Here is a 26,238-nt window from a genome sequence, read left to right on the forward strand (position 1 = left end):
GTTATACTAAAAACTGTCATTTATAAACAATTTTAAATAAAGAATAAATGACATACAATAATAAATATGAAAGAGTATTCAACAATGACACTTCAAATAGAAACAAATAGAATAAACCTTTATTACAATATGAAGGTAAATCCACCTTTGTTTATATGATGAGCGTCTATCTTACCTTTTAAATCACACCAGCACGTGCAACTCATTGACTGGTAATGAAGGGCAACTGCAGTATTACGTAACTCCATTGCACGCTAGTTTGTCACAGCAGCTCCAGCACTGGTGCACATCACCATGTAGCACATTGCCATCTGCTGGAGAACATCCAACTGACTGGATGAAGGAGTTTAACCAGCTCAGGTATTCAAACTATTTGTTTATATGTGTGAGTTATAAGCTTAATAAGTGCTACCACGGTTTTTGCACACCTAAGCTTTACATGTATGCATTTCTCTCAAAAACAGATCAGTTAATAAACATTAAAGTCCATATATAGTGCACTATTATGACTTTGTTAGAGTAGTTAGCATCAATGCTGACAGCACATGTATAAATTAACTGTAGTTTAGTCTACTGTAGATTTTATTGCAATTTTTGACTTTATAAGTGTTACTACAGTATGCTGGAGTACAGTATGCATTCATTAACACTGGCTGCATCCACACTGCAGGCAAATGTGGCCAGAATCAGAATTTTTTTGTCAAGATAGTGTGAACAGCCCAAAACACAAGGAATTTGATCTTTTCAATTCTGTTTTGTGCAACTTTCTTATGTGGTATTACTTCAGACACAGATCTGATGTTTTGCAATCCGACTACAGTGTAAATGGTTATGTAGGAATTCATGTGACCTTAACATATGTTTTGATCGATGTGCGTCATTACTCTGTACTGGTTCGTACTCTGTAATGGAGCTAGTGAAGTCATAGTGAGGGGTAGGGTTAGGGGTGTGGGTAGGTGTGCACATTAAAAGCATTGGGTGCTGCTCAGAGTGCACTGCACCAAATCTGCGTCCAAACCCCTCTCCAATATTTACCCCTAAAATTGAAGGTTGTTTATTTTAAATATTTATTGAATAAAAACTGGCACTCATTAACCAAACATTAACCATTAACCTGTAACCCCCCAATGTAAATTGTGTCAAAGCAGCTTAACATAGAAGTTCTAGTAAATAAAAAAAATGTCAGTCCAGTTTTCAGAGTTGAAGTTCAGTTTAATTCAGTTCAATCACTGAAGAGCAAAAAGGATTGTTTATTAAAAATACCACCATAATAAAATTTCACGTAGTTTAATCCCGTCAAACCGTTAAGTGGTCCTGACCTGTGGTCAGTGAAACGCACACCACGGTTGTCATAAATGACAAATTATCCGTTTTTCAATCACAATACACAAACACCGAAATGCACATTAGTACAATCGTTTCCAGCAAAACAAGCATTTTCAGTTCATAGAAAACGCAACGGTTGTCTGTGAAATGATAGCAATCTAACAACGTACTTTATACACTTCATACATTGTGTACATAATTAGACATTTTGTGCTGTGCGTAGTTTTACTTTGCGCATACGGGTCAGTTTAGGACCATGATCTGTTCACAATGGAATGCAATGTGATATTGGCCACATTTATAACAGCAGAGTGAACAACTCTCAGATCTGAGAAAAAAAAATTATTTGAGCATTAAGCCTAGTAGTGTGAACGTAGCCAAAGAGTTGTAGATGTATACAATATAATACAATTTACTGTAGTATGGTTCAAAATTACTGTAGTACTTACTATAAATTACCATAATAATCATGCATGTGGGCTAATATCTGTAAAACAGGGGATGGGGACGGGATGGGGGATTTAAGCTACAGACTTACCTATTTGAGTTTTACAAAATAACCCAGGCACTTGGTGCAACAAAATCCCTTTATTTTGTGGAAAACAGTGATTCAAATTAGATATTATAGCATGAAAATTACAAGTAAATAAAAAATGGAAGATCAACAATCACAAAAAAGAGACGAAAGCTTTAAATGAGTTCAGCACATCTGCAGAAGTCTATGATCTGCTGCCTAATGACATCGCTAGTCTCTAACAAGACATCAGTACATGTGATGGAAAACTATTATATTGTTTTGCATCATGACTTACTGTAAAATACTTGGTTTAATCTTTGTGTTATGATTTTTGTGTTAAATAACCAATGATTTACTCTTAGCTGCTGACGAGGCTGCATCTTGTTACTAGTTTAACTTGACCTCAGTGCAGCATTCAACACTATCAATCATGATTTCCTCATAGACCTCTTACATTTTACAGATGTTCAGGGACAGGCTTTACGATAGTTTAAGTCATGCTTAACTGACCATTATCAGTCTGTTAATATAAATGGACAGCTTTCTCAAGTCAGGCCAGTGAAGTATGGGATGCCTCAAGGATCAGTTTTAGGCCCTTTGCTGTTTACAACATACATGCTACCCCTGGGAGACATTATAAGAAGGTACGTGATCAGCATTTACTACTATGCAAAGGATACTCAATTATATGTTTCAACAAAACCTGATGAGGCGTCTGAATTGTCTAAGCTAACTGAGTGTATTAAAGTTGTTAAAGACTGGATGACCAACAATTTTCTAATGTTAGTATTACCTCTACTGTAAAAGATCTGGGTGTTATATTAGACAGCAACCTAACTTTTGAAAATGAAATCTCCTATGTCACTAAAAAACAGCCTTTTTTATCTTAGAAATATCGCTAATTTACGAAGTATGCTATCCACATCAGATGCAGAAAAGCTAGTTCATACTTTTATGACTTCTAGGGTGGATTACTGTTATTCTCTGTTGCCCAGCATCTTCTTTTAATAAACTTCAGCCAGTACAAAATGCAGCTTCCAGAGTTCTTACCAAGGGTCAGTTCTTCGTACGTTCTTCGTACACGATCAAGAATTGTTTCGTTCTTCAAAACTCATCTGAGACTTGTTGTCATAGTAACAGTTCTGATAGATCAAACCTGCGTAGGAGCAGGTTCATTTTATATTAACAGGATTAGATCAGGTCAGTTCAAGCAAAGATAATACTGAAAGTATGTACCAAATGCTATATATATATATATATATATATATATATATATATATATATATATATATATATATATATATATATATATATATATATATACATATATATATACACACACACACACACACACACACACACACACACATACACACACACACACACACACACACACACACACAAATACATACATACAAAAGACTGCCTGGTGGTTCAAAGTGAAAGTTTATTGATATGAACTCTAGATGCAAATGCATACATGCACAATATTCGACTTTTTTAGAAAAAACGATTATAATTTATGCAGTCATGCATGAGTTTTGATCACTAATATGGCGGTGATTAATACCTTTACCGATATCAAAATGCTTTTTAGATAAAAAAATTAATGTATACTGTTATTCCTTTCGCTGATTAAAAAACTTGAGTAGGCCTAGCCTACTATAATAAAGAAAATCTGCTCTAAATGTTGAACTAAATACATTGATATGCATTGAAATACATGATAAATACTCTTGACACATAAACGTGTAAAGTCTGCAGCCCACAACAAATGTGGAAAGTTATTGCTTGTCATATTTAACAAAACATTTACTTCTAATTTGATGTAATTTTGCTCACATGGATAATTGAACATTACGCTGCTGTGCCGTTAGCCAATTGTTACATTGCTGATCATGATTTCGAGGACTGATAGATATGTCCTTTACAACACATGCAGCGATCTCAGATCAGTTTATCCAGACATTTTAATCTGATTCGCCAACTTTTTTGAAGAACCAAATTAGCCAGAGATCAGTTATCAAGATTGAAGGATCCAGGATCTGCCAAATCATCTTAGATCATTTAAGGAAGGTAATAAAAACGGCCCCCAGGTCTAGAAAATATGATCATAACAGCCCAATTTTATCCTCCTTACACTGGCTGCCTGTTAAATTCCATATTGATTTCAAAGTATTAATTCTTACATATAATCCTTAAATAATCTAGCTTCTGTTTATCTAACCAACTTTCTGTCTCAATACAATCCAACTCACTCATTAAGATTTGAAAACTCAGGGCTTCTGGTAGTACCCATAATAGCAAAGTCTACTAAAGGAGGTTAAGCCTTTTTGTGTATGGCTCATACACTCTGGAATAGACCTTACGATAATGTCACACTCTCTTAGTTCAAAACTAGATTAAAGACTAATCGTTTTAGTATAGACACAATGCATCACATAACTAATGGATGCATAAGTGTGTGTCATGTAGGTGAGTGGGCTTGACAAACCACACGTAGGATACACTTTTCTTGTCTTCATGCACCAGGAACTTTATTAGAAACACGCATATTTACACTTTACATTTTTGTTTCCATGTTTGTTTATTTGTAACTACTATTTTGAGAGGGTTCTGGATGCAGACTCTGCAAATGCAAGCTGAGCTGCAAGCAATGCTTTTAATGTGCACACCTAACCCCTCCCCCAACCATACCCCTCACAGTGACATCACTAGGTCCATCAACTGCATTGACTGATGATGCAAATCTGAGACAGGCAGTCTCAGCTTGCAAATAGGAGTTTCTATCCATGTACTAATGGCCTATTTTCATTTATATTACTATTATTTTTGCATTGACATTTAATATCTCTTGTTCAAATACGTTATGAACAGCAGCTACTCTAAGTATTGTCTTTGTTTTCTATTTCCCTCTGGCCCATGAGATTCAAGACCTGTGAAGAGATGAAGCCAACCATCAAAGACTTCAAGAACTGTAGGTTAACTATGTTTATAAATAATAACTTTAACTATTAAAAGCTATTACTTACAAGTTAATTAGTTAAATATATAAGTAACTAATAAAAGAATGTTAACTAATAACCTTTACTTTTATGAATTTGATTGTAATGCAATAATGTGCACCTTTATAAAAGCTACTTTGAAACAATGATTATTGTGAAAAGCGCTACACAAGTAAACTTGAATTGAATTGAAGTTATATCTAAAGTTTTGCTAATATAACAACTATAGTGATATAAATAACCATAATTCTATACATTTAAAAAAAATAAAATGTAAAAAAATGCTAAAATAGATATTTACTCTAGTAAAATCTTGCTCATAATACAGTATTTATTACAATGCGTGTTGTTAATACAGTATGCTGTAAGACAATATAATATTTATTGTAATAAATGATGGTGTTTATAATGCCATAATGCTACGGACACACATACACTCACACACTTTCAATAATAAATAGTGAAGAAATTAATTAGTATTTATTATGACAAATACATTTATGAGAAAAACATTTAAATGATTAACTGAGAAAATATAATCAGAAGGCACATCTTAACTAGGTTAATCACTCTGTGTTCTACCAAATCAGCTATTTTAAGTGCCTCAAAAAAACAACAAAAACACCACCACCAACAAAAAAACAGTATTCATGAAAGACACAAGCTGTTAAACAGGCCAAAGATTTAGGCCTAGCTATTATGACAGGTTGACCAAAGTCTCTGTAAGCAGGACGCTCATTTAAGAGCTTGGATGCTGAAAGCCAGCTGTTGAAATAACCAGCTGTTCCTGAGTATTCCTACCATGTGCACACTGCAGAACACAGATGGAAATGCAGACACATCAAAGAGACACACAACAGATCATGAAGCAATAACTGTCACCACAGATGTAGCACAACCCTACACACTAAACCGGACATACAGCAAACTCATCTTCTCCTTTTTCTTCAAAAAACAAACAAACCCAATGTATGCGATAACAATGGGCATATAACATATATAGGCTATCTAGATGAATTTGGCTCTCATATGTAATACCAAACCGAAATGTTTTGTTGACGCTTTTCTGTTTTATGCAGTGAGTGGCCAGCAGATGGCGCTCAATGTGCGCGAGTTCAATAGGGTGGCATCAAATTGAAAACTCTTACATAAAGAACCCAGAGTGTTTGTCTGCACTGGTGGAAATAATACGCCTAAAACAATCCAATGACTAAAGAGAAATATTTGCTAGATTGTAATAAAATACATACTCATGTAATGCTACATAATCCACCTTAATTCATTGTCAAATCTGACGCAATCTAACAATCAGTTGCATTGTAATTACATTTAATCACTGTGTCTTTGTGTTTAGTGCCAGTGAGAAAGATGCAATCTCTGAAAAGATAAAGAAAGTCTTTTGCATGTGGGGGTGCTTTAGGAGAGATTATTGGAAAATGTGCCCTCATAATGAAAAATGTTAGTCATTACTCAAGTTTGTCTTCACTTTTGAACTACTGAACCGATAAATTAATCAAAAATTGTGTGCTGCTGCACAAGACCGTGGCGTTTCGTTATACTGTATGCAATTAACATTTTAACATTTTTGAGTCCTTGTTATTCTGTTAAAACCTATAAAAACAAATTGGTTTATTAGCATTAGCATGCTAAATGCTTAGTGTAATTGTCCTTAGCCAGCTATGACTTTTGAACAAACACACACACTGACACACACAAAATACAGATTCACTTGTCACGCAATAATCCTCAAGCTCTATATTACAGAGAGGAAATAGATGAAAATGAGGAAGTGATTTTTCACTGTGGTCTGTTTCTCTGAGGCTGAAGAAGTTCTCATGGTTGTTTGTAACTCTGTCTGACAGTAATTGAGAGATAGACTGCGACAGATAACAGAAAACCTTGGATGTGACAATCTCTGTCTGCAATTCTACTTACAACATAGCTTTCTTTATCATTACACTCAAGTCGTAGCTTTGAGTTTCTTTGCCTCCTGCTTGAATGATGAAAAAGTAACATATCAATGAAAACAGAAAAAGTCATGGCAGATGCAGTTGCACTGTCATTTAAAGAAATGACAAACTTCATTTTATGACACATGTATCAAACATTTATGAGGATGTCATGTACATGTTTAGCTATATTCTGATGCTTGTGTAATTCCCACAGATATTTCTGTATTTCGAGAAGTGTAAAATGTGTAGAGACACTCTGAATGTGTGCTGTGTAAATCTGCTTTAATCCTTCTTTATTAAGATCTGTTCTGTGGTTTGATTTGGTTAACATATTTTACGGTCTACTGTCACTGTCATTTTCATCCCCCTAAATTATAACACAAGCTCATGAAATAACAACACTGCCATGCAGTAAACAAGCTTAACATTTGGGAAATGTGCCTTCTCTTAATGTAACTGTATATAATAAGCATGATAATAAGCATCATTGTGGTCTGTAAAAGCTTTTACCAAACTAAATGTTGTATATTCAGACAATTAAATTTAAATATAATGTTTTGTGTGTGTGTATGAATGTGTTTGTGTGTAAAGTGGCCCGTGAGTGTATACTGTATATACAGAGTACATACAGTATATATACACTCACCGCCCAGTTTATTAAGTACATCTGTTCAATTGCTCATTACACACAAATTTCTATTTAGGGGAGGAGGTGAGTAACTTTACTCTGGTGTTAGTAACTGTACTACGGGTCGGGTTTCGGGTGGCCGCCAAAGTTGGTGACCCGGGGGTGTTATAAACTTTACCAAAAAGCTGAGGACTGGGGGAGTGTATTTACAGGAGTTTCCGGAAGAAATAACAAAACGGGAGGGTGGTGATAGATGGGTCTGAAATACGGGAGACTCCCAGGAAAGTGTGTTGGCAGGTTTGGTTTAAAAGGTAACTTAGGTGACTTAGAATGTGGCATGGTTGTTGGTGCCAGATGAACTGATCTCTTGGGATCTTCATGCACAACCAGCTCTAGGGTCTACAGAGAATGGTCTGAAAAAGAGAAAATATCCTGTAACACGCCATGTCATAAAGCACAAATCATTTCAGACGGATTTTTTTGAACATGACAATGAGTTTACTGTACTCAAATGGCCTCCACAGTCACCAAACCTTAATCCGATAGAGCACCTTTGGAATGTGGTGGAACAGGAGATTCTCATCATGGATGTGCTGCCGACAAATCTACAGCAACTGGAAAATCCTTGAGGAATATTTCCAGTATCTTGTTAAATCTATGCCAGGAAAATTTAAGGCTGTTCTAAAGGCAAAAGGGTGTCCAACCCAGTACTAGTAAGGTATACCTAATAAAGTGGCCGGTCACTGTATATATCAACATGAATGCAAAAAAAAAAAAATCTTGGAAATGCAAGTATATTATTTGTGTCTTACATTTATCCACCAACAGAAGTTACAAAGAAATACCAAGACAAGGCCCTCTAAACTATCTAAACGAATCTGGCATTTCTGAAAACAGGTTTGTAACTGTTAGAGGATCTTGCATGTTGGGACTAGTGAGAAAATCAAGTGTATCCTGAAGACACAACAAGAAAGAATAAACCCACCGAGTCTGATTACTGTGTGTCGACATGGTGAGGTGTTACTTTTTTGTGAGGTTAACAGAAAAAGATTGTGCATCATGTGCACGTAAGGATAAATGTAGTTACACATTACAAGATTCACCTATAGCAGGAAAGAGACAACAGCAAAATCATACTGTTTAGTTTAAGTGGGATGTTTTTTTTTTATACATTGCTTGTTGAAATATCAAGTTCTTTTTGGTCACATCATTCATTCATTCATTTTCTATTCGGCTAAGTCCCTTTCTTAATCTGCGGTCGCCACAGTGGAATGAACCGGCATCACATCATTTATCAGTATGAAATTTGTAAAAAAAAAAAACTGAAGCCATCTCAACTTTTGTGTTTGCATATTTGACAGTGAATTCACAATCACAGTTTACTATTCGGTGAAAATCACATCAGAATGTATGATCCGCTGTTTCAAAGAACACTGTAGGTTGACTTTAATATGGAATATTTAGATAAAAATCTTTTTCCTTTTAGAAAAGGTACTTCCCCAGTGACAGCTTATGCATCTTTACTGTTAGACTGAAAGTTAAACTGGTACATTTAACATGGGAAGTGAGCACACTACTTGGATCCCAAAGCATCTAGTACCGCTAGTTCCCTTGTTGAGGCCAGGGGAGTGAGGTTTACCTGCACAGATTTTACTAGTTGGCCTACATCACACTCATCCTCCTAAAACACCATTCCCATCTGCGTCATGGCATCAGTTTAACCCCTCTTGTTCTATACTCCACCTGCTCAAAGCAAGATTTAAATCTGCATCTCTGGCATAGTAGCTCTGCACGTCAACAAGTAAGTAACTAATGTAATGTCTATTTATGTAGCGCATTTATTGTGTATGGCCATACACCCAAAGTTGGATGATGCGACAGCAGCCACAGGACGACGGCGGAAGTGGACATCTCGCTTTTGGTGGAGTGGAGAGACAGTGAGCCAATTTAGTGGATGTAGAATTGGGAGGCCATGATGGGTGAGGAGCAATGGAGGGAATTTGGCCAAGACACTAGGGTGAAACCTCTAATATTTTAAGGGAAGTGATGAGAAGTGAGCCAGGACTTCACTTTTAATGTCCCATCCAAAAGACAACCTAGTTTTCCCATGTAGTCTCCCATCCAGGTACTGACCAGGCTCAACCCTGCTTAGCTTTAGTGAGTAATCGGTCTTGGGCTGCAGGGTTATATGGCTGTGGCTGTTACAAAGAGAAAATACAGAGGTAGAAAAATTGGTCACAGAGAACCACAGTCCTGCAGAGTTTGTTCCAATACTAATCAAGCATTATTACCGGCTGGCTCCTGCTACACTCACTCTACTAAACTGTACTTCCAACCGGGTCATGGCATCAGAATAGCCCCACTGGTTAAACTCCCTGCTTTGAGAGGTGTTTGAATCACTTTTTGTGGCATAAGAGGCATGTTCACTAACAAGGAGAGCATATCCTTCAATGTTAGTCACAAGTGTGCCTTTTAAAGGGTTAGATCAAACACACACACAAAAAATAACAGTTCTGTTATTTATCCTCGTGTCACTGCAATCCCTTAAATCCTATGAAATTAAACAGAAATTAAAATGTTTTAGGAGAAATTTGAGAGTTCCTTCATCTTCCATTGACAGCAACCATCCAAAGATATTCAGAGGCACCAAAAACATTGGAAAAACATTACATGTGTCTTCAATGCAAATCTCCAGAACACTTTTGTTTGCCAAAAAACTGTTAATATCCTTTCTCCCGCATCAGGTCAGAGTGCAAGTTTACTATGGACAATATAATGTATTGCCATTAGAGTTTGCAATTCAACACGCAAGCATCGTATTGCCTGTAGTAAACAAGCACTCTGATCTGACACAGGAGACACATGAGTCTGTTTTATATATTTTGGTGCACATATTTTAGCTACAGCCGTATCATCCAGCCACCCAAGACCAGTCACTCCCTGGCCTTAACTCTTAATGCCTTGGTATAGTGAAGGGGACACTATACTGTCAGTGAGCGCCGCACTTCACATGACACTTCTCGTAAAATAGAAAAAGGTTTGTAATCCTGGTCAAATTCCCTCCTTCGGTCCTTACTCATCATGGCTGCTACCGAAATGGCCCTATCACTGTCTCTTCACCTATAGCTGGTGTGTGGTGAGTGCATTGGCGCCGTTGTCCTGTGGCTGCCATCGCATCATCCAAGTGGATGCTGCACACTGGTGGTGGTGTGGAGAGACAAACCCCCCTCATGGTTGTGAAGAGCTTTGGGTGTATGGCCATACATGATAAATATGCTACATAAATACACATGACTTACTAACACAAAATTGTTAATAGAAATGTAAGATTACAACCTAACCTGTAAACTTAAAACTTTCTGAACATCTCAGAGCTGTTGCTGTTAACGGGGGATGAGGGAGCTCTCAGATTTAATCTAAAATATCTTAATTTGTCGTTTTGAACAAATGTCTTAATGGATTGAAAGGATATGATGGCGAGTAATTAATAACATCACTTTCATTTTTTTGGTGAACTAATCCTTTAAGGCCAGGGGAGTGAGGTTTGCCTGAAGAGATTTTGCAAGATATCCTTCAATACATTCACTATGTGTACAAGCTAAAATCATAACTTGCATTAATATTTGATGTTCTGTAGTGCAGGAGTAGTAGGGGCAAGTTGAGGGCCACTCTTTTTCAAAAGAGGTTTGTACCCCTGTTAGAGTCTTTTGTTTAACTTGAATGGACACAAATAGAGGGCAAATGAGAAGGCACAAGCTATGACTGATTCTTTACGAAAAGGAAATGTCATAGACTCCCAGGGCACATACACACTGGTCTTATTAGGTCAGTAGCCTGGAGCGTGAGAGTATGTGAGTGAATGTGGAGGGCTGATAACTAAGTGAAAAATAGGGAAACGCAGGAATCTATGACTTCTTTATGACCCTTCTTAAACATCTTAGGGCACTAATGACACACATTTCTGAGTATTAAAAAAAGTTTATTTTGCATTTAATTGCAGTATTCATCACAGGTTAAGATGGTTTTACTTCCCACATCAACTAATACTGCATCGCGGTGGCCAATGAAGGTCACACAGACTGACCACTTTACATATTGCTAATACAAAATTGGACCACCATTGCTGAAAACATTCCTCAGAGATTTTGGTCCATATTGACAAACAGCATCAGACAGGTGCAGCAAATTTGGCGACCATTTAGGTACAGTACAGTTCAATTCTTTTCTGTGTGTCATTTTATCTCTATTTTCTTGAGACTTAGCTCCGGCCTTTCTGGATGCAAGGGAAGGATGCAAGGAAAAGATTCAAGGACAGAGGAACAGAATCAAGTGAAATGTTATATCCTTGTTTCTATTAGCATCCATTCAAAACATTGACATTTAATGAATACTGTACACCAGTGGTTGCCAAAGTGGGGGTCGGCGGGACCACCAGGGAGTCGCTGGACAATGAAGGGGAGTTGCTTGGTGATTTCCAAAAATCTAGTTTTATTAAACTATTAGAATTACCATATTTTATCTGTAACCTACTGAAGATGTAAAGAGTAGTTTATAGTTACAGCCTTTTTATTTATTTATTTATTTTCTATTGGATTGCAACCCTTGGGGTGACTACATTATATTAAAGACACAGCAATAGCATCAGATTAAGCAGATTGATGTGATATGCGCTCACATATACAATGTAAAGCCCAACAGTCAACTCTATCAAATGAAATGAGTGTAGTTAACTCAAAATTTACTGAAAGTGAATTCTACTCTTTAGAAAAAGTTTTGAACTCAGTGTTGAAGGTAATGAGTTAATTAAATACCTCATTACTTCAACCTAAATGGAGTTCACAGTTTTCATATAGATTTAGTTTTTCATATGGTTTGTACAACTGGTTTCCTCAAACGATTTCAGTTGACTTATTGGGTTTTACAGTGCCCAGTTGGTTTGAGTTCTCTTCATTTATTGGGTTTTGCTGTGCTCAAATTGCTTTATATACTCAAATGGATTAGGTTCACAGTACTCATTAGGATTAGTTTTTTGCTCCCACTTTATATTAAGTGTCCTTAACTACTATGTACTTCCATCAAAACATATATACAATGTACTTACTGTGTTTATGATGTATTTGAGAACACTTGTGGTGCTTTTGAGTTGGGATAGAGGTTGGGACATGAACAGGTTTGGTGATATGGGTAGGTTTAAGGGTGGGTTAAGGTGTAAGGGATCAACAGTGTATTTACAAATGTAATTACAAAAGTTAATTACAGATGTAATTACATACTGGTATTTAATCAAGCATAAGTACACAGTAAATACAATTAGTTACACAATAAGTACATTGTAACAAACTATTAATTCCTGTGTAAGTACTTATTAGTTAAGGCCACTTAATATAAAGTGGGACCAGTTTTTTTTTTTACCTAAATGGTTTGTTGCAATCAGTTTCTTAAAACGATTTGAGTTACCTTAACTTTTGGGGTTTTACATAAAAAAATTAAATGAAGAATAGACTTGGGCCTATTGGTGTGTGTGCGCTGTTGCATGCAAGGTTTCTATATTTATAACCCCTGAGAATTAGTTTTTGAACTTAAACAGGTTTCTACGAATGGTTTGAGTTACCTTAACTTTTTGGGTTTTACAGTGTGGCATTGTTATTTTGGGGGTCACGGGCTGAAAAGTTTGGGAACCCCTTTTGTACAACACTGATTTTGCTTGCCAGCATGATTCTTTAATATTAGAGAAAATTATTTGTATGAAATACTTTTTATACCTCCACAAAACACCACTGTTATTTTTAACAATTATTTCCAGCGATTAACTGCTTTTTATTTGTGCTGAAAATGTTACATCAAAATTACAGGAACTATTAAAACAACCCCCATTTACAATAACGTTATTTTTAATATTCTCATGAATATATTTTTAAATTTGCTGCTGCAATTAGGCAATTATTGATAAAAGTATAAATGGGAAGATAATTTACAACATGCTTTATGTTTAGTGAGTAAAACACTTCTGCAAAGTATCCACCTGTGTATTCTTGCTCCTGATTCCTCAGGAAGCCTCCTCTCTTCTCAATTCTCACGGTGCAATTAAGGGATTGAGATGTCCTAGATGGATGAGCTTGATTGGTTTCCAGGTCTTAGGACAGAGGAGTGAGGAAATGAGGAAGGATATGAAAAGCATCCATTGTCATGTTTAAGAAACCAATTTGAGATGTGAAACATGCTATGTTATACTGTTTGGTATGGGTTTATGGTCAGCAACATCTGGTAGTCTGATTAATCAATTGGTACTATGGGTTCCAAAGTGTGCCAAGAAAATATTCCCCACAGAATCGCACCACCAGCTGTCACAACTATTGAGGCAAGGTAGGATGGATCAGTGCCTTAATGGCGTTTAAGCCAAGTTCTGATCCAATCATCTGAATGTGACAGCAGAAACAGAGACTCACTAGACCAGGCAACCATTCTCTAATCTATTGTCAAACTTTGGTGAATGTGTGAACTGTAGCCTGAGTTTATCTGACAGGAGTGTCACCAGTCTGTTCTTCTGCTGCTGTAGGTTGTCTGCTTTAAGATTTGACAGAGCTGGATTGTAAAGAGTGGTTTCTTGAGTTGCAGATGCCTTTTCTGTCAGCTCCAACCAGTCTGGCCATTCTCCTTTGACAACAACAAGACCACAGAACTGCAGCTCACTTGATATTTTTTTATTTCTAGACCATTCTATGAAAATCCTATAATATCCGTTTCTAACATACTCAGATCAGCCTTGCCATGTTCAGTCACATTTCTTCCCCATTTTTATTTTCATATTAAAGATCATTTTGACCACAAATACATAGAGTTTATGTCTAAAAGTGTTGAGTTACTGCCATATGATTTAATTATTACTTACATTAAAATGTAGTTACACAAGTGTACTTAATCAAGTGGACAATACATGTGCACTGTAGTCTTTAATATGTTTTAATTTTAGTTCAGTAATTCAAAAAAGGTTCAGTAATTAAAAATAATTTACTTAACATAAAAAGCAACAGAAGCTGGCAAATCGCTCAAGAACATGCATGCTTGGCCAGCTACAGTACCATGTTCCAGAAACCACTTTGACAAACTTAACCTGACATCAATTGCTGGTTGTTGCATTGTTAATTATCTAAGATGGTTAAAGAGATGATGGTAATCTCAGACAGGCTAAAACAACTAAGCTTGTTTCAAGTTATCAGCATAAGTTTTCCATGGGAATGAGATGCAGCTGAGAGTTTGTGCTATTTACAACAAGCATTTCCCTGATTCTAAGCTAAACATGATTTAAATCATGACTACATAAATGACTCATTACCTCTGTTATGAGTCTTAGTGATCTGATTCTCAGCTCTTGGAAGCCAGCAATCATTTTTCCATTACTAAAATGTGGAGATCCTTCTCTACCTGATAATTATCACCCTATTTTCATGTTTGAATAAATGGAAAATCAACTGTCAAACTACTATTTTGGCAGCAAATAATCAGAAACACTCAATCAAGCTTCAGACAAGACATTTAATAATAACACTATCAATGAATGACATTATTATCACTTTGGATCAAAAATACCATGTAGCACTTTTGTATAAATTGGGCCAAAGCATTTGATTAGGTGAATTATGGCCTGTTGCTGAAAGCCATCAAATGCATAGTTATTAGTAATACAATGCTACATGGCTTATTTGACCAGAAAGTGCATGTGTTTAGATGATTATAATTTTGCTACAGGCGACGCAGTGGCGCAGTTGGTAGTGCTGCCACCTCACAGCAAGAAGGTCACTGGTTTGAGTCCCAACTGGGTCAATTGGCATTTCTGTGTGCAGTTTGCATGTTCTCCTCATTCGTGTGGGTTTCCTCCGGGTGCTCCGGTTTCCCTTATGTGATACAGTTGAATTGAATAAACTAAATTGGCTGTAGTGTATTTTGGGTGTGAATGCAAGAGTGTATGGGTGTTTCTTAGTGCTGGGTTGTGAAGGGCATCTGCTATGTAAAACATATGCTGGATAAGTTGGTGGTTAATTCCGCTGTGGCGACCACTAATTTATAAAGGGACTAAGCACAAAATGAATGAACGAATGATAAGTTTGAGGTTAAATGCTTAACCCAGTATCAGGCAAGCCCATGTGTTTATGGTCAATGGTAACTTCACTAACATTTCTTACATAGAATTTATTAATTCAAAAAAGGTCTAAGTATACCCCTGTAAATGCTTAAGGGTTTTTAATTTAAATGAAAGCCCATAATGCAGTAAATCACAATTTTTGTTTCAAATGTTTGTACAAGTCCCATTAATGCTCCAGATGTATTCTGAGGTTTGAGGACCCGCAGGGACCTAAAAGGGCTGCTTGTTTGTTAGTGCAAATTAAAAAATAAATGTGTTCCAATGTTCAGAGAATAGCCTACTTTTCATTTATTTAATTTCACTTTCTAATTGAGTTAAATTTAGTGGGGAGACAAAATTGTCAAAATATGCATTTCAAGAAATTATATAAATAATTTACTGACGTACATCAAAACATTAACTTACACGTCATTATAACGTAATTACGAAGTTATAATGTATTTTTACCATCACTCACAGCTTCTTGACTGTTTTATGAAAGCGTCCCTCAGGAGACAAAGAGAAAAAAAGTTTGAAAAGCTCTTTTTTAGTCATTCTGAGGTGCCTTAATCAACAAATGTAGTCTAGCTGTAGCTTGTGTCAGTCTGTCCTTCGATGAAGGTGCATGTCAGTGTGTTTCATTCAATGCCCTCCAGTCAGGTTTTTAGCGATGACTGGCGCGAACACCCCGGAAGAATGACGAATATGAACAATCAGTTCACAGCGTCTGAGAAAACCGCTTCTGTTCAGACCCTCATATAATCTTTGTCCTGCACTCTCTCTCTCTCTCTGCGTTTCGCCGAACAAAAACACCGCGGAGACCAACAGAAAAAATGATTGTATTTCACCGCAAAGGACTCCGTTTAACCCTGGTGTTTGTTTTGAGCGCGGCTCGTCTCTGTCAGGCGTTCAACTTGGATGTGAGCTTTGCAGTCGTCAAAGAGGGAAAAACAGCAGGCAGTTTGTTCGGACTTTCTGTTGCACTGCACGAGCAGGTCGTGAATGAGAAGAGACACATGTAAGTACATTTTTAGTTCACCTGAGTTTATTTTTTGTTGAAATCACCTGATTCGGGTCAAATGTCATGAGAAGGACGATGCATTTTACTGACGTGCACCTGTTGAGTGTTTTCTGCATTATTTTAGCTTTATTAAAATAGCCAAGTTACTTTATATAGGGCACGCCTGTTTATTTATTTCTTTACGAATATGTTACTAACGACACGGGGAAAATACTAAAATCATACTAAATATTACCTTTTAATGTTCACCTTTTATAAATAGCATGTTTTTTTTTAATGTTTAAGTTGTTAATTTATGAAGTAATTTGGTGAGTGTTTTCAGGTTTATATAAATGTATGGTGTAAGCTAATTGTCCAGATGGGTATAATTGAGAAAGGAAGAAAAAATTTGAATCTGATGTTCTTGGGAAAAAAAAAAAAATTGGCATACGTTTATCTATTTATTTGTCTATATATAGGCAATGCTCATCAGTAAGTAGTTATATTAATACAACATTTGTTCCTGAAATTTAAATTAGTATTGAATAATAAACCCACAGGAAGCCATTTTGTTGTCATGTGACCAGAAAAAACAAACAAACAAAAAACAGAGAAAAGACCTTTAAGACCATTATCATGAAGGCGTAAATGTAATTTTCTAATATAAACTAGTTTAAAAAATTTAGTCCAAATGAGAAACTTTCATAATAATAGTAAGAAAAAAAGGTTAATATAATATTGGATAAGTAAAAAAAAAAAAAAAAAAAAAAAACATAAAACATATTTAGCTGCACCCTATTATTTAAAAGCATAATAATTGTATTATTTGTTGTTTTATTCATTCATTCTTATTGAGGTATGGTAAACTGCAATAGGGCTGCACAATTTATCGTTTCAGCATCGATATCGCAATGTGCGTATAGTCAAATTGCAAGATATGCCACGTTGTGTCTAAATTGTAGTTGACCATAATTGTATTTAATTACCGTATTTTGCCAGAATTTCGTTGATTTATGCAGAAAAATTAATGTTTTTCTTGCTTAGAATTGTTCTAGTCCAAATATCTACATTTTAAAGTAAAAAACAAGATTATTTTAGTTGACCCACTGGCAGTTTTTTTAAGGGAAAACAACTGAACAGAAAAGATTAAAGAAAAATGAAAACAAGAAAAGATTGTACTTGATTAAAAACATTTTTTTAATTAAAACTGAGACAAAGCAAAGTAAGAAAATAGCAACATTTATCACAGAAAATTAAAATATCACTATATCAGATTTTCCTAATATCGTGCAACCCTAACTTGAAATACACATCATGTTGTATCATCTAAAACAACTGACAACATTAGTACCAAAAAAATAAAATAAAAAATAGCAAGTATCAAATGAAAAAAATGTTTGGTAATGAACTAACTAAATCAGGTTACCCCAAGAAAACTAATCAAGATTACAATCTGGTGAATTAGTTCCTTAATGTAACAATTGCATTTTACACAACATTTTTTTTCCTGTTGTGGCCATAACATGAAAACAAAATATTAATAACCTGAAAGATTATGCTAGCTCCTTTTTCCAAATTAAGAAAAAACAATCATTTATTTTCTGTGCTTGTGGCATTGAATGAACTAGATTGGCTCAGGTGAATGATTAACACGAGTGCTCCATTTCACAAGAGGATATGAGACAGCGATAAGAACGCCCAGTATTGTGACTTAGGGCTGGGCAGGTCAAGCGCTCTCTTGTCTTGATGTTTTAAGCATTATGGTTGCTACAGCACACACCACTTTCTTTGTTCTTAAGTACTGCCGCTCAAAATTTTATGGTATGATATCAAAATGTGATGAAGGAAAGTCCTGATGGATACTGCTGGGCAAAGAGTCAGGAAAAACATATGCGTAATGAGCACAGCAACTTAACCAAACAAAACAACTTAATGTTGGTTGAGGTCTTCTAAACTGTTCATTTTAACTCCACTCTACTGAATTATCTCCATAAACCAGCTGATCATTTACAGTAGTCAGCACGTTCCTCTGAGACCCATTTGCTCATGACTGAAGCAGTCGATTTTTGCTTTGTAGTTCACTTATTTATGGTTCTCTCTAAATGAATGGGAGCTTATGAGTGCCCTGAGACCTATATCAAAAGCCTCATAAGGCAATAACAAGAAGCCGTCCAGTGAGTTAGTATGCAGGAAAACTCATAGAGACTCATAACAATATCATATTGTCTGTAGTCTGGCACTTATAAATTCATTTTATAGGGTAACATAAAAAAAATATTGTTCAAAGATGCTCTGTAGGTGGACTAGAAAAACACCACCTTTGCAGAAAATGTGCGTTTGAACAAAACCGATATCAGCTTTTTTTCATACCTTAAGAAATTCGATTTTCACATATTTGACAACAAAGGCCTGCTGTGTAACTGGATTGACTCAGGTATGCTTTTTGATTTTTCTTATGAATGAATATTATGGTCTTTACAACATACTACACTGTAAACAAAAATAAGCCAGTACAACAGCAAAAAAAGTATAATTCTTATTTCCTTTCGCTTTTTCTTGTTCACTCGACTTTGAAAACATCAGCTGCACTGACCTAAAATTATTTGTCAGTAATACAAGCAATGTTTAGTTGGGTTACATGAGGTTATTCGTTTTCTGGAGAGGTGAACTACTCTGTACCTAAACTTCTTGCAGAACTGGAAGGCCTGAATTTGAGTGAACTCACTTTTGAAAACATTAGATGTACTGACCTAAAAATGGTTCACAAAAAGTTAAGTGAACAAAAAACTGTGGAAATTAGTACTAAGAAATAATACAATATCAGAACAAATAAACATAGTTCAATAATAATAATAAGAAAAACCTTAAACAGAGACAGATGTTAACCAAACATCTATTAGTAGGGATGGCTGTCATGAAACACAGACACAGTTTCGAGATCTCGAAGTGCACGTATTTTAAAACACTGCACCAAAGCATGTTTCGAAACACCCAGGTCACATGACTAAGGTGATTCGAAACACACAGGTTACGTGACTAAAGCAATTCAAAGCATTGGTTATTTCAGAAGCATTTCGAGACCTGGCGAATCTGTGTGTGACTGTCAGGGTCAGAAAATAACTCTGCCTTGTGTAGCCTAGTGGACCGTACGAGTGCACAGAGCAACTGTGCAGCAAATGGCATGAGTTTGATTCCCAACTTGTTTAAATTCTCTGAAATGATGACTTTATTTTTTTTAATTATGTTTATGTTTTATTACCAAAACAAGACAAATTTATACACAAACTGTTCATTTAGATGTCAAATCAAAGTTATAACAAAACACGTAAAAACAGAGAGATAGGTTTCTTAAAGTTTTTAAGCTCCGACACATTTGCTTCGACTGTTTCAGTGTGTCATGAAGCCTCACTTTACCCACCATTATTTACTAGACACAAGAATTAGAAACATGACAGGAGGCAAAACAACAATGACGATTAACAAGACAAGAATAAAAACAGGACAAACGGAAAAATGCTTTGTAATGCTTCACAGGGCAAAACAAGACTCAGAAAAGAGTCTGTGGGAATGAGGTGTGTTTATAGTCCTAGTAATCAGTCCATCATGAGCTTCCAGCAGTGTGTGTCGCGCGCGTACTAAAGAGCGGTGTTGTCGCACGCGTTATGATCAGCTGTGTTATCGTGCGCGTTCTGATCAGCTGTGTTGTCGCGCGCGTACTCAAGAGCGGTGTTGTCGCGCGCTTACTGAAGGGCGGGACCGAGGGTGTGTTGCGTCGCAGGGCACTTTTGATCATTTTGGAAGGGCACTTTCTATCCAAGACTAAAAAGGGCATGTGCACTGCACAGGTTGAGCCCTATGTGTGCACGTGCCTGCCACACACCACACAACCAGCTAATTAATGGAGTGGATGGTTAGGAGGCCATGATGGACGTAGGCCAGTAGGCAAATTTGGCTAATATGCCAGAGTTAAACCCCTACTCTATTCGAAGGACATCCTGGTATTTTTAACGACCGCAGAGAGTCAGGACCTTGTTTTAGCGTCTTTTCCGAAATAAAGTATTCACTAAGCACTCTCCTTTACTATACTGGGGCGTTAGGACCCATAGAGACCGCAGGTTGAGTGCCCCCTGCTGGCCTCACTTACACTACTTTCAGGTGCTTTGAAAGTTTGATTTATTAACTGATCTTTCTAGCTATTAGAATTAAAATTTAGAGCGAACTAGGTAATTGTGAAATGACCCCCCCCCCCAAATAAAAAGATCAATTACACATGAATAATATTTTCAAATTACGTTACCATTATTGCAGTAGTATTTTGTTGTTAAAATGAAAATAACATTAATGTTATTACTGGTGTTACTATTATTTGTTGTTGTTACGGTAAGAAATGAGGAGGTCTGAGATTAACTCTACTTAAAGTAACAAATTGGCAAAAGTTTTTTTTTTTGGGGGGGGGGTGAACTTACGAAGTTTTGCTCACAAAACTAATCTGTTTAACTTAATGAAGGAAAATTTGATTTCACTTAATTAAACGTGTGAAATGGTACAAATAGTTGTACAGAATTTCTTTTTTTCTTTTTTTTTTTTTTTTTTAGATTTTTGCCACTCCAACTAAACAAATAAACAAGTAATTTATTTTTGTTGTCAAGTTGGATTTTTTTACAGTGTACTGTTTTTTAACAACGTTAATTGAAAAAAGAGCAAATAAACGTATCCAAACCAGAGCAAAATAATGATTTGTGGTTTGTTTTCTAAGTGCTCAGGCAAATTCTTCCGCATATGTGGCTTTTAAATAAAACAGAGGTATTACTGAAGCATGTTAATTGTTGACAGATATATATCTATACATATGGTGCCATAACAGAAATCCCTGACTTTTCAATTTAATCGTCAGCGTGTGAAGGCAGCATTTCATAAACATGTTAAAAACCACAACACATTTTAGACTCTTATATATAAAGGCCCTAAAGCAATATACAAGATGTAACCACAAATCACATATCCCATCTTATTACGTCTCATATTAAATGAGTTTGATGTTTGCAAGTACAGTGGAGATAATCGGATTGTCTTTGATTTGATAATGCTTTGACTGTAAAGGACACACTGCAGGCATAAAATGAAGTGTACATAAAGCAGACTAAATGAATCATGGGACGTGTCTCTTCATTGTTAACAGATGTAAGAAAGTGCACCACAAGAGAGCAGTGGTGTCTGGACCGGCTCATTTTCTTCTGTGGTCTGCGATTGCTATGCTTTTAAAAGCAGTGTGGTGTAAATGTTTGCAGTATTTTTTTCAGTATGTAGTATGACTAAAGTTCAAACAAAGGAAAAACAGATGCAATGTTTGTCTCTGCCCTTGTCATAGTCATTGTCCTATAGAGGAGACGTCCCATCATGTGCAGCTGTCTGTGTTGCTAAATAAATTTTCGGGGGACTTCCTCCTGATTGCCTGTCATTGACACTCAGAGGAGGAGCACTGCATTTGTCTACTTTGCTGCATCTTTATGGCTGATACTGATTTATTGTTCTTTTACACCAGTGATGCACGGAAAGGTTACAACAATAGTGTTATATTAAATGCTTCGTAAATGACAAAAAAAAAACCTGTGTTATGTTTTGCCAGATCAGTAGATGGTGATGTCTGTCTGTTTGTAAAGAAGCATATGTGTGCAAATATAGTCCTGTTGTCCTTCATTATTGTTTTTTTTTGTCAAGTACTCGCACATGTTTATAGCTTGAACACATAATAAAAGTCTATAAAATCACCGCAAATAGTCTTGGGTAAATTCTGTAAAATCCAGAGGAAACTACTATTGCTTTATTTATATTATAAATACTGGCCCGTCTAGTTTTTGTAAACAGATAAAACTATGTATAATTAAGATAGGTGAAATAGTAATCTACCCGATGAACGAGGTGAGGCCTGAGATTACTCTGTGAGGCAAAGTGAAGCCCAGGTGAGCGAGAGGCCCGTGGAGGGAAAGCCTTCAGCTCCGGGTCAGCATCACTGCTTCAGATGCGTCTACCAAAGCCTTATAAACACATCACATGACAATAAATTATTAATTAGCTGAGCAAACAAACAGTAACTGCACAAGACATTTATAATATTAGCAAACTGATGTTACCATATGCTTACATTTTTACACACTTTAAAAAAGCATATTTAATATGCTTAATGTTACAAGCTAGCAGCAGTGCTGTACTGGGCTACTCCTACATAAACACATCGCGTTCCTTCAAATTACTCAAATAATCATGCTTACTGATTTGAAAGTTGACGAATATAAAAAAAATTTAAAAACGAGTTGTAAAGTGTAAAGTTCTCGTTTTCATCGAGCTGCATCTACGACTGATCCAGGAGCGTGTTTTCGCGTCAGCTCGGTCTTATCGGATTCATCCCATTTAACGAACACAATTGAAGCAAAATAGCAGTGGGAAACTTGTGGACTTCATATGCTGACTGGCTGGAGTTTGTGCAGTTCCTATAAACGCAGTAATATGCCACGATAATGATAATTACACCAAAACTAACAACTGTTTTTGCTATATGCTACTCTGCCTCACAGTAAACAGTGCGCGCCTGTCAAATAAGTCCCCAATCTGACGTCACCAAAAGCGCATTTTCCGGATGTAGAAAAGCAGACATATTTTCTTAAAATTTTTACGAAGCGCGAGCACACAAATTTTTGAGTATGGTATTTTATGGTATTATATAGTATTTTCACAAACGATTCTACCTTTTTGAAATAGTTTTTAACCTACAACATGCTCTTTAACGACTGAGAGATTTAAGCTGCTGTCTGCGCTTTCACTGCCTTTCTACACCTTTCTTTCATCATGTTGGTAATTTTTTTTCATCTTATTTGTCATTTAATTTTATTACACAAATTAATTTGTAAACTAGTATTGTTTTCTTTGCATGTTTTAATTTCTTTGGTTAGATACATGTATTCTGAGAAAAATGGCGTCGTGTTGAATACTTATTTCCCCCACTGAATATACATATATATATATATATATATATATATATATAAATCTAATCAAGGTCCCATAATACAATTCAAAGATGTACAAAAAAACTAAAAATTCCAGGAGCTATGGGCAAATGTTAATAAACAGCTATTTTTAAAACACTTTTTATATTCAAAATGTAAAGCTTTCTTTTGTTTTTACATAACAAGAAAAATAAACCACTCCACCCCCTATTTTTGATTTATTGGCACATAACCCATGCATAGCTTCCTTCTGATCGTATCTGCACAGACAAAGGACAATTTGTGAAGAGAGATCAGTCAAGATGATATTAATTGGCTTGACATTCATTATCATGTCACACACATAAAGGATTGGGTCAGTGGCACACAAGGGCAGCCTGTGTTTGGATGACTCTTTTTGTGGCTTGATCTTTGGATGTTTGTCTCTCACTCTAGTAGACTAATGACCTGTTTCCGTTGTGTGAACGCTTTAGAGCTGCTGTTTTAGCACTACTGGTCTGCAGACAATTCAGTGTAGACTGTTCTCAGATCCTCATGACCACAGAAGACTTCGTCTTAAAACCCTCTGTGCAACCACAAACTGACACTCTCACGGCTCTGGTCCAGGTTCTAGGAAACAAGTGTTGCAAATGTTTAAAGCTTGCGTGTTGAAGAGGACAGAAGATAAAAATCAGCTGTAACAGTGTGGGTAAATGGACAAAAATGTGTTGAAGTGATTGTGCTGCCTTTGTTTAGTCTCGGGGTGTGACTTTTAAAATGGGGATGTAGTTGATCATCCTTTATGGGCTTTTTATTGGCTGATATACAGTTCAAGGTTTAGCGATGGTATAGAGTGCAAATGATTTAGCAGAAAGATTCTTTAAACAAAGTTTTAAATGTTTTAAAAAAGCCAAACATTTTAAGAGTAACATAAATAATGATAAAAACACTTTGAACATTCTTCATTGACTGATTAAGTTCAAGGTTATATAGTAACTAATGCTAGTTTACTCAGGTGTTTTATTGTATGAAATGAGCACAGTGACTGTTTATTCAAGCGTGTTGCTGAGGAAATAAAACTGTCTGTCATCATTATCTGGCCTGAAGTTCCTCTTTTGCTTTTGCTTATTAAAAACCAAACATAGAAATGCCACTCTCATTGTTCTGCTTTATGATGCATTAATAAAAAACTAATTTAGACTATAGCAGGAATTCAAATATGACATAAATATAACTATACTTCCTTTACTATAAGTAGATTTTTCAAAAAAACATTTGCGTGGGTTTCCCTGGGTGCTCCGGATTCCCCCACAGTCCAAAGATGCGGTACAGGTGAATTGGGTGAGCTAAATTGTCCATAGTGTATAAGTGTGAATGAGTGTGTATGGATGTTTCCCAAAGATGGGTTGCAGCTGGAAGGGCATCCGCTGCATAAAAAGTTGGAGTTTCATTCCGCTGTGGCGACCCCGGATTAATAAAGGGACTAAGCCGAAAGAAAATGAATGAATGATTGGAAACCTAATTTTTTACTGAATAGTCTAAGTTTCTACTTCTTTACATTTTGTAAAACATACTCATTTTTATTGTCTCCTGTAAATGGTTTACTGACTCAAATAATACATTTAGAGCAGGTCTTGTCAAAGTTATGGTAGCCTAGTGTTTCTCAACCACGTTTCTGGAGGACCACCAGCACTTCATATTTTGGGTGTCTCCTTTGTCTGTCACACCCATTACAGGTCTTACAGTCTCTGCTAATGAGCTGATGATCTGAATCAGGTGTGTTTGGTTAAGGAGACATAAAAAATGTGCAGAGCTGGTGGTCCTCCGGGAATGTGGTTGAGAAACATTGTTTTAAAGTTAACGACTTAATAAACAGAGTTAGTTTTCAGTTTATTAAAAAAAAACAAAACTGATTCAAGCGATCTGTTTAGAGCGAGTCTTTAGTTAACGACTGATTTAAAGATCTGCTTATCAAGTTAACAACCCACTGATTCAAATTATATGCTGAGAGTTTGGCTGCGTTTGAAATTCCCTATTACTCAGAAGGTACTGCATTTGAATTTAAATGTACTCCTCGATCGTTAAAAAAGTAATGTGAGTTGTATGAATGGAACTCGTATGTACTACATCCGCCATTTTGTCTTGATTACATGACCTACTTGCGTCAGTTGCGTCGCTTCACTCCCATTCATGAATTATGTGTTACCACAGCTGTATCAACTTGGACTTCCAGCCAGCCGTGTATCCTATCTAGACTTTACCCTTTGGATTCGCACTTCACAATCTCGACGGAAGTAGTATGTCATCCGGGCACTTCTCGCATATTGTTTATTGAATTCTATGAATTTGGACATACTACTTGGCTCGCATACTGTTTTTAGATTACTTCATACGCAGCCCTAGTCTTCTTTTAACGAATCATTGATTCAAATGATCTGTTCAGAGTAAGACTTCTGTTAATGAATCATATGGCGGCATATCAATGCCAATATTAATCGATTGCAGCGGTGATGTTTGCGCGCGAGGAGAAGTGAACCGTGAGCAGATTACAGGTCTACACACGAGAAAACTACAGCTCGCGAGCGCACAGGGGATCTTAACGCGCACGATATACGCTCTCGCGAGCTGAAGATCCCCTGTGCGCTCGCGAGCTGTAGTCTTCTCGCGTGTAGACCTGTAATCTGCTCACGGTTCACTTCTCCTCGCGCGCA

General features: G+C 36.3%; 1 protein-coding gene across 5 annotated transcripts in view; it reads left to right on the plus strand.

Moving 5' to 3' along the window:
• The first annotated feature begins 264 nt into the window (after positions 1 to 264).
• Positions 265 to 26,238, plus strand: part of itga3a (integrin, alpha 3a) — an 88,191-nt gene continuing 62,217 nt past the window's right edge. For 4 of the 5 annotated variants that reach the window (XM_021474550.3, XM_005164095.6, XM_691769.11 and 1 more), the window contains exon 1: positions 16,238 to 16,565. In XM_021474550.3, coding sequence (XP_021330225.1) covers positions 16,381 to 16,565 — 185 coding nt within the window. In that variant the 5' untranslated portion in view covers positions 16,238 to 16,380. Of the gene's footprint in view, positions 361 to 16,237; positions 16,566 to 26,238 lie in introns of those variants that run through there. The other variant, XM_073944715.1, reaches the window with a different exon arrangement.

Source organism: Danio rerio, chromosome 3, assembly GCF_049306965.1.
Source record: "Danio rerio strain Tuebingen ecotype United States chromosome 3, GRCz12tu, whole genome shotgun sequence".
Classification (NCBI taxonomy): Eukaryota; Metazoa; Chordata; class Actinopteri; order Cypriniformes; family Danionidae; genus Danio; species Danio rerio.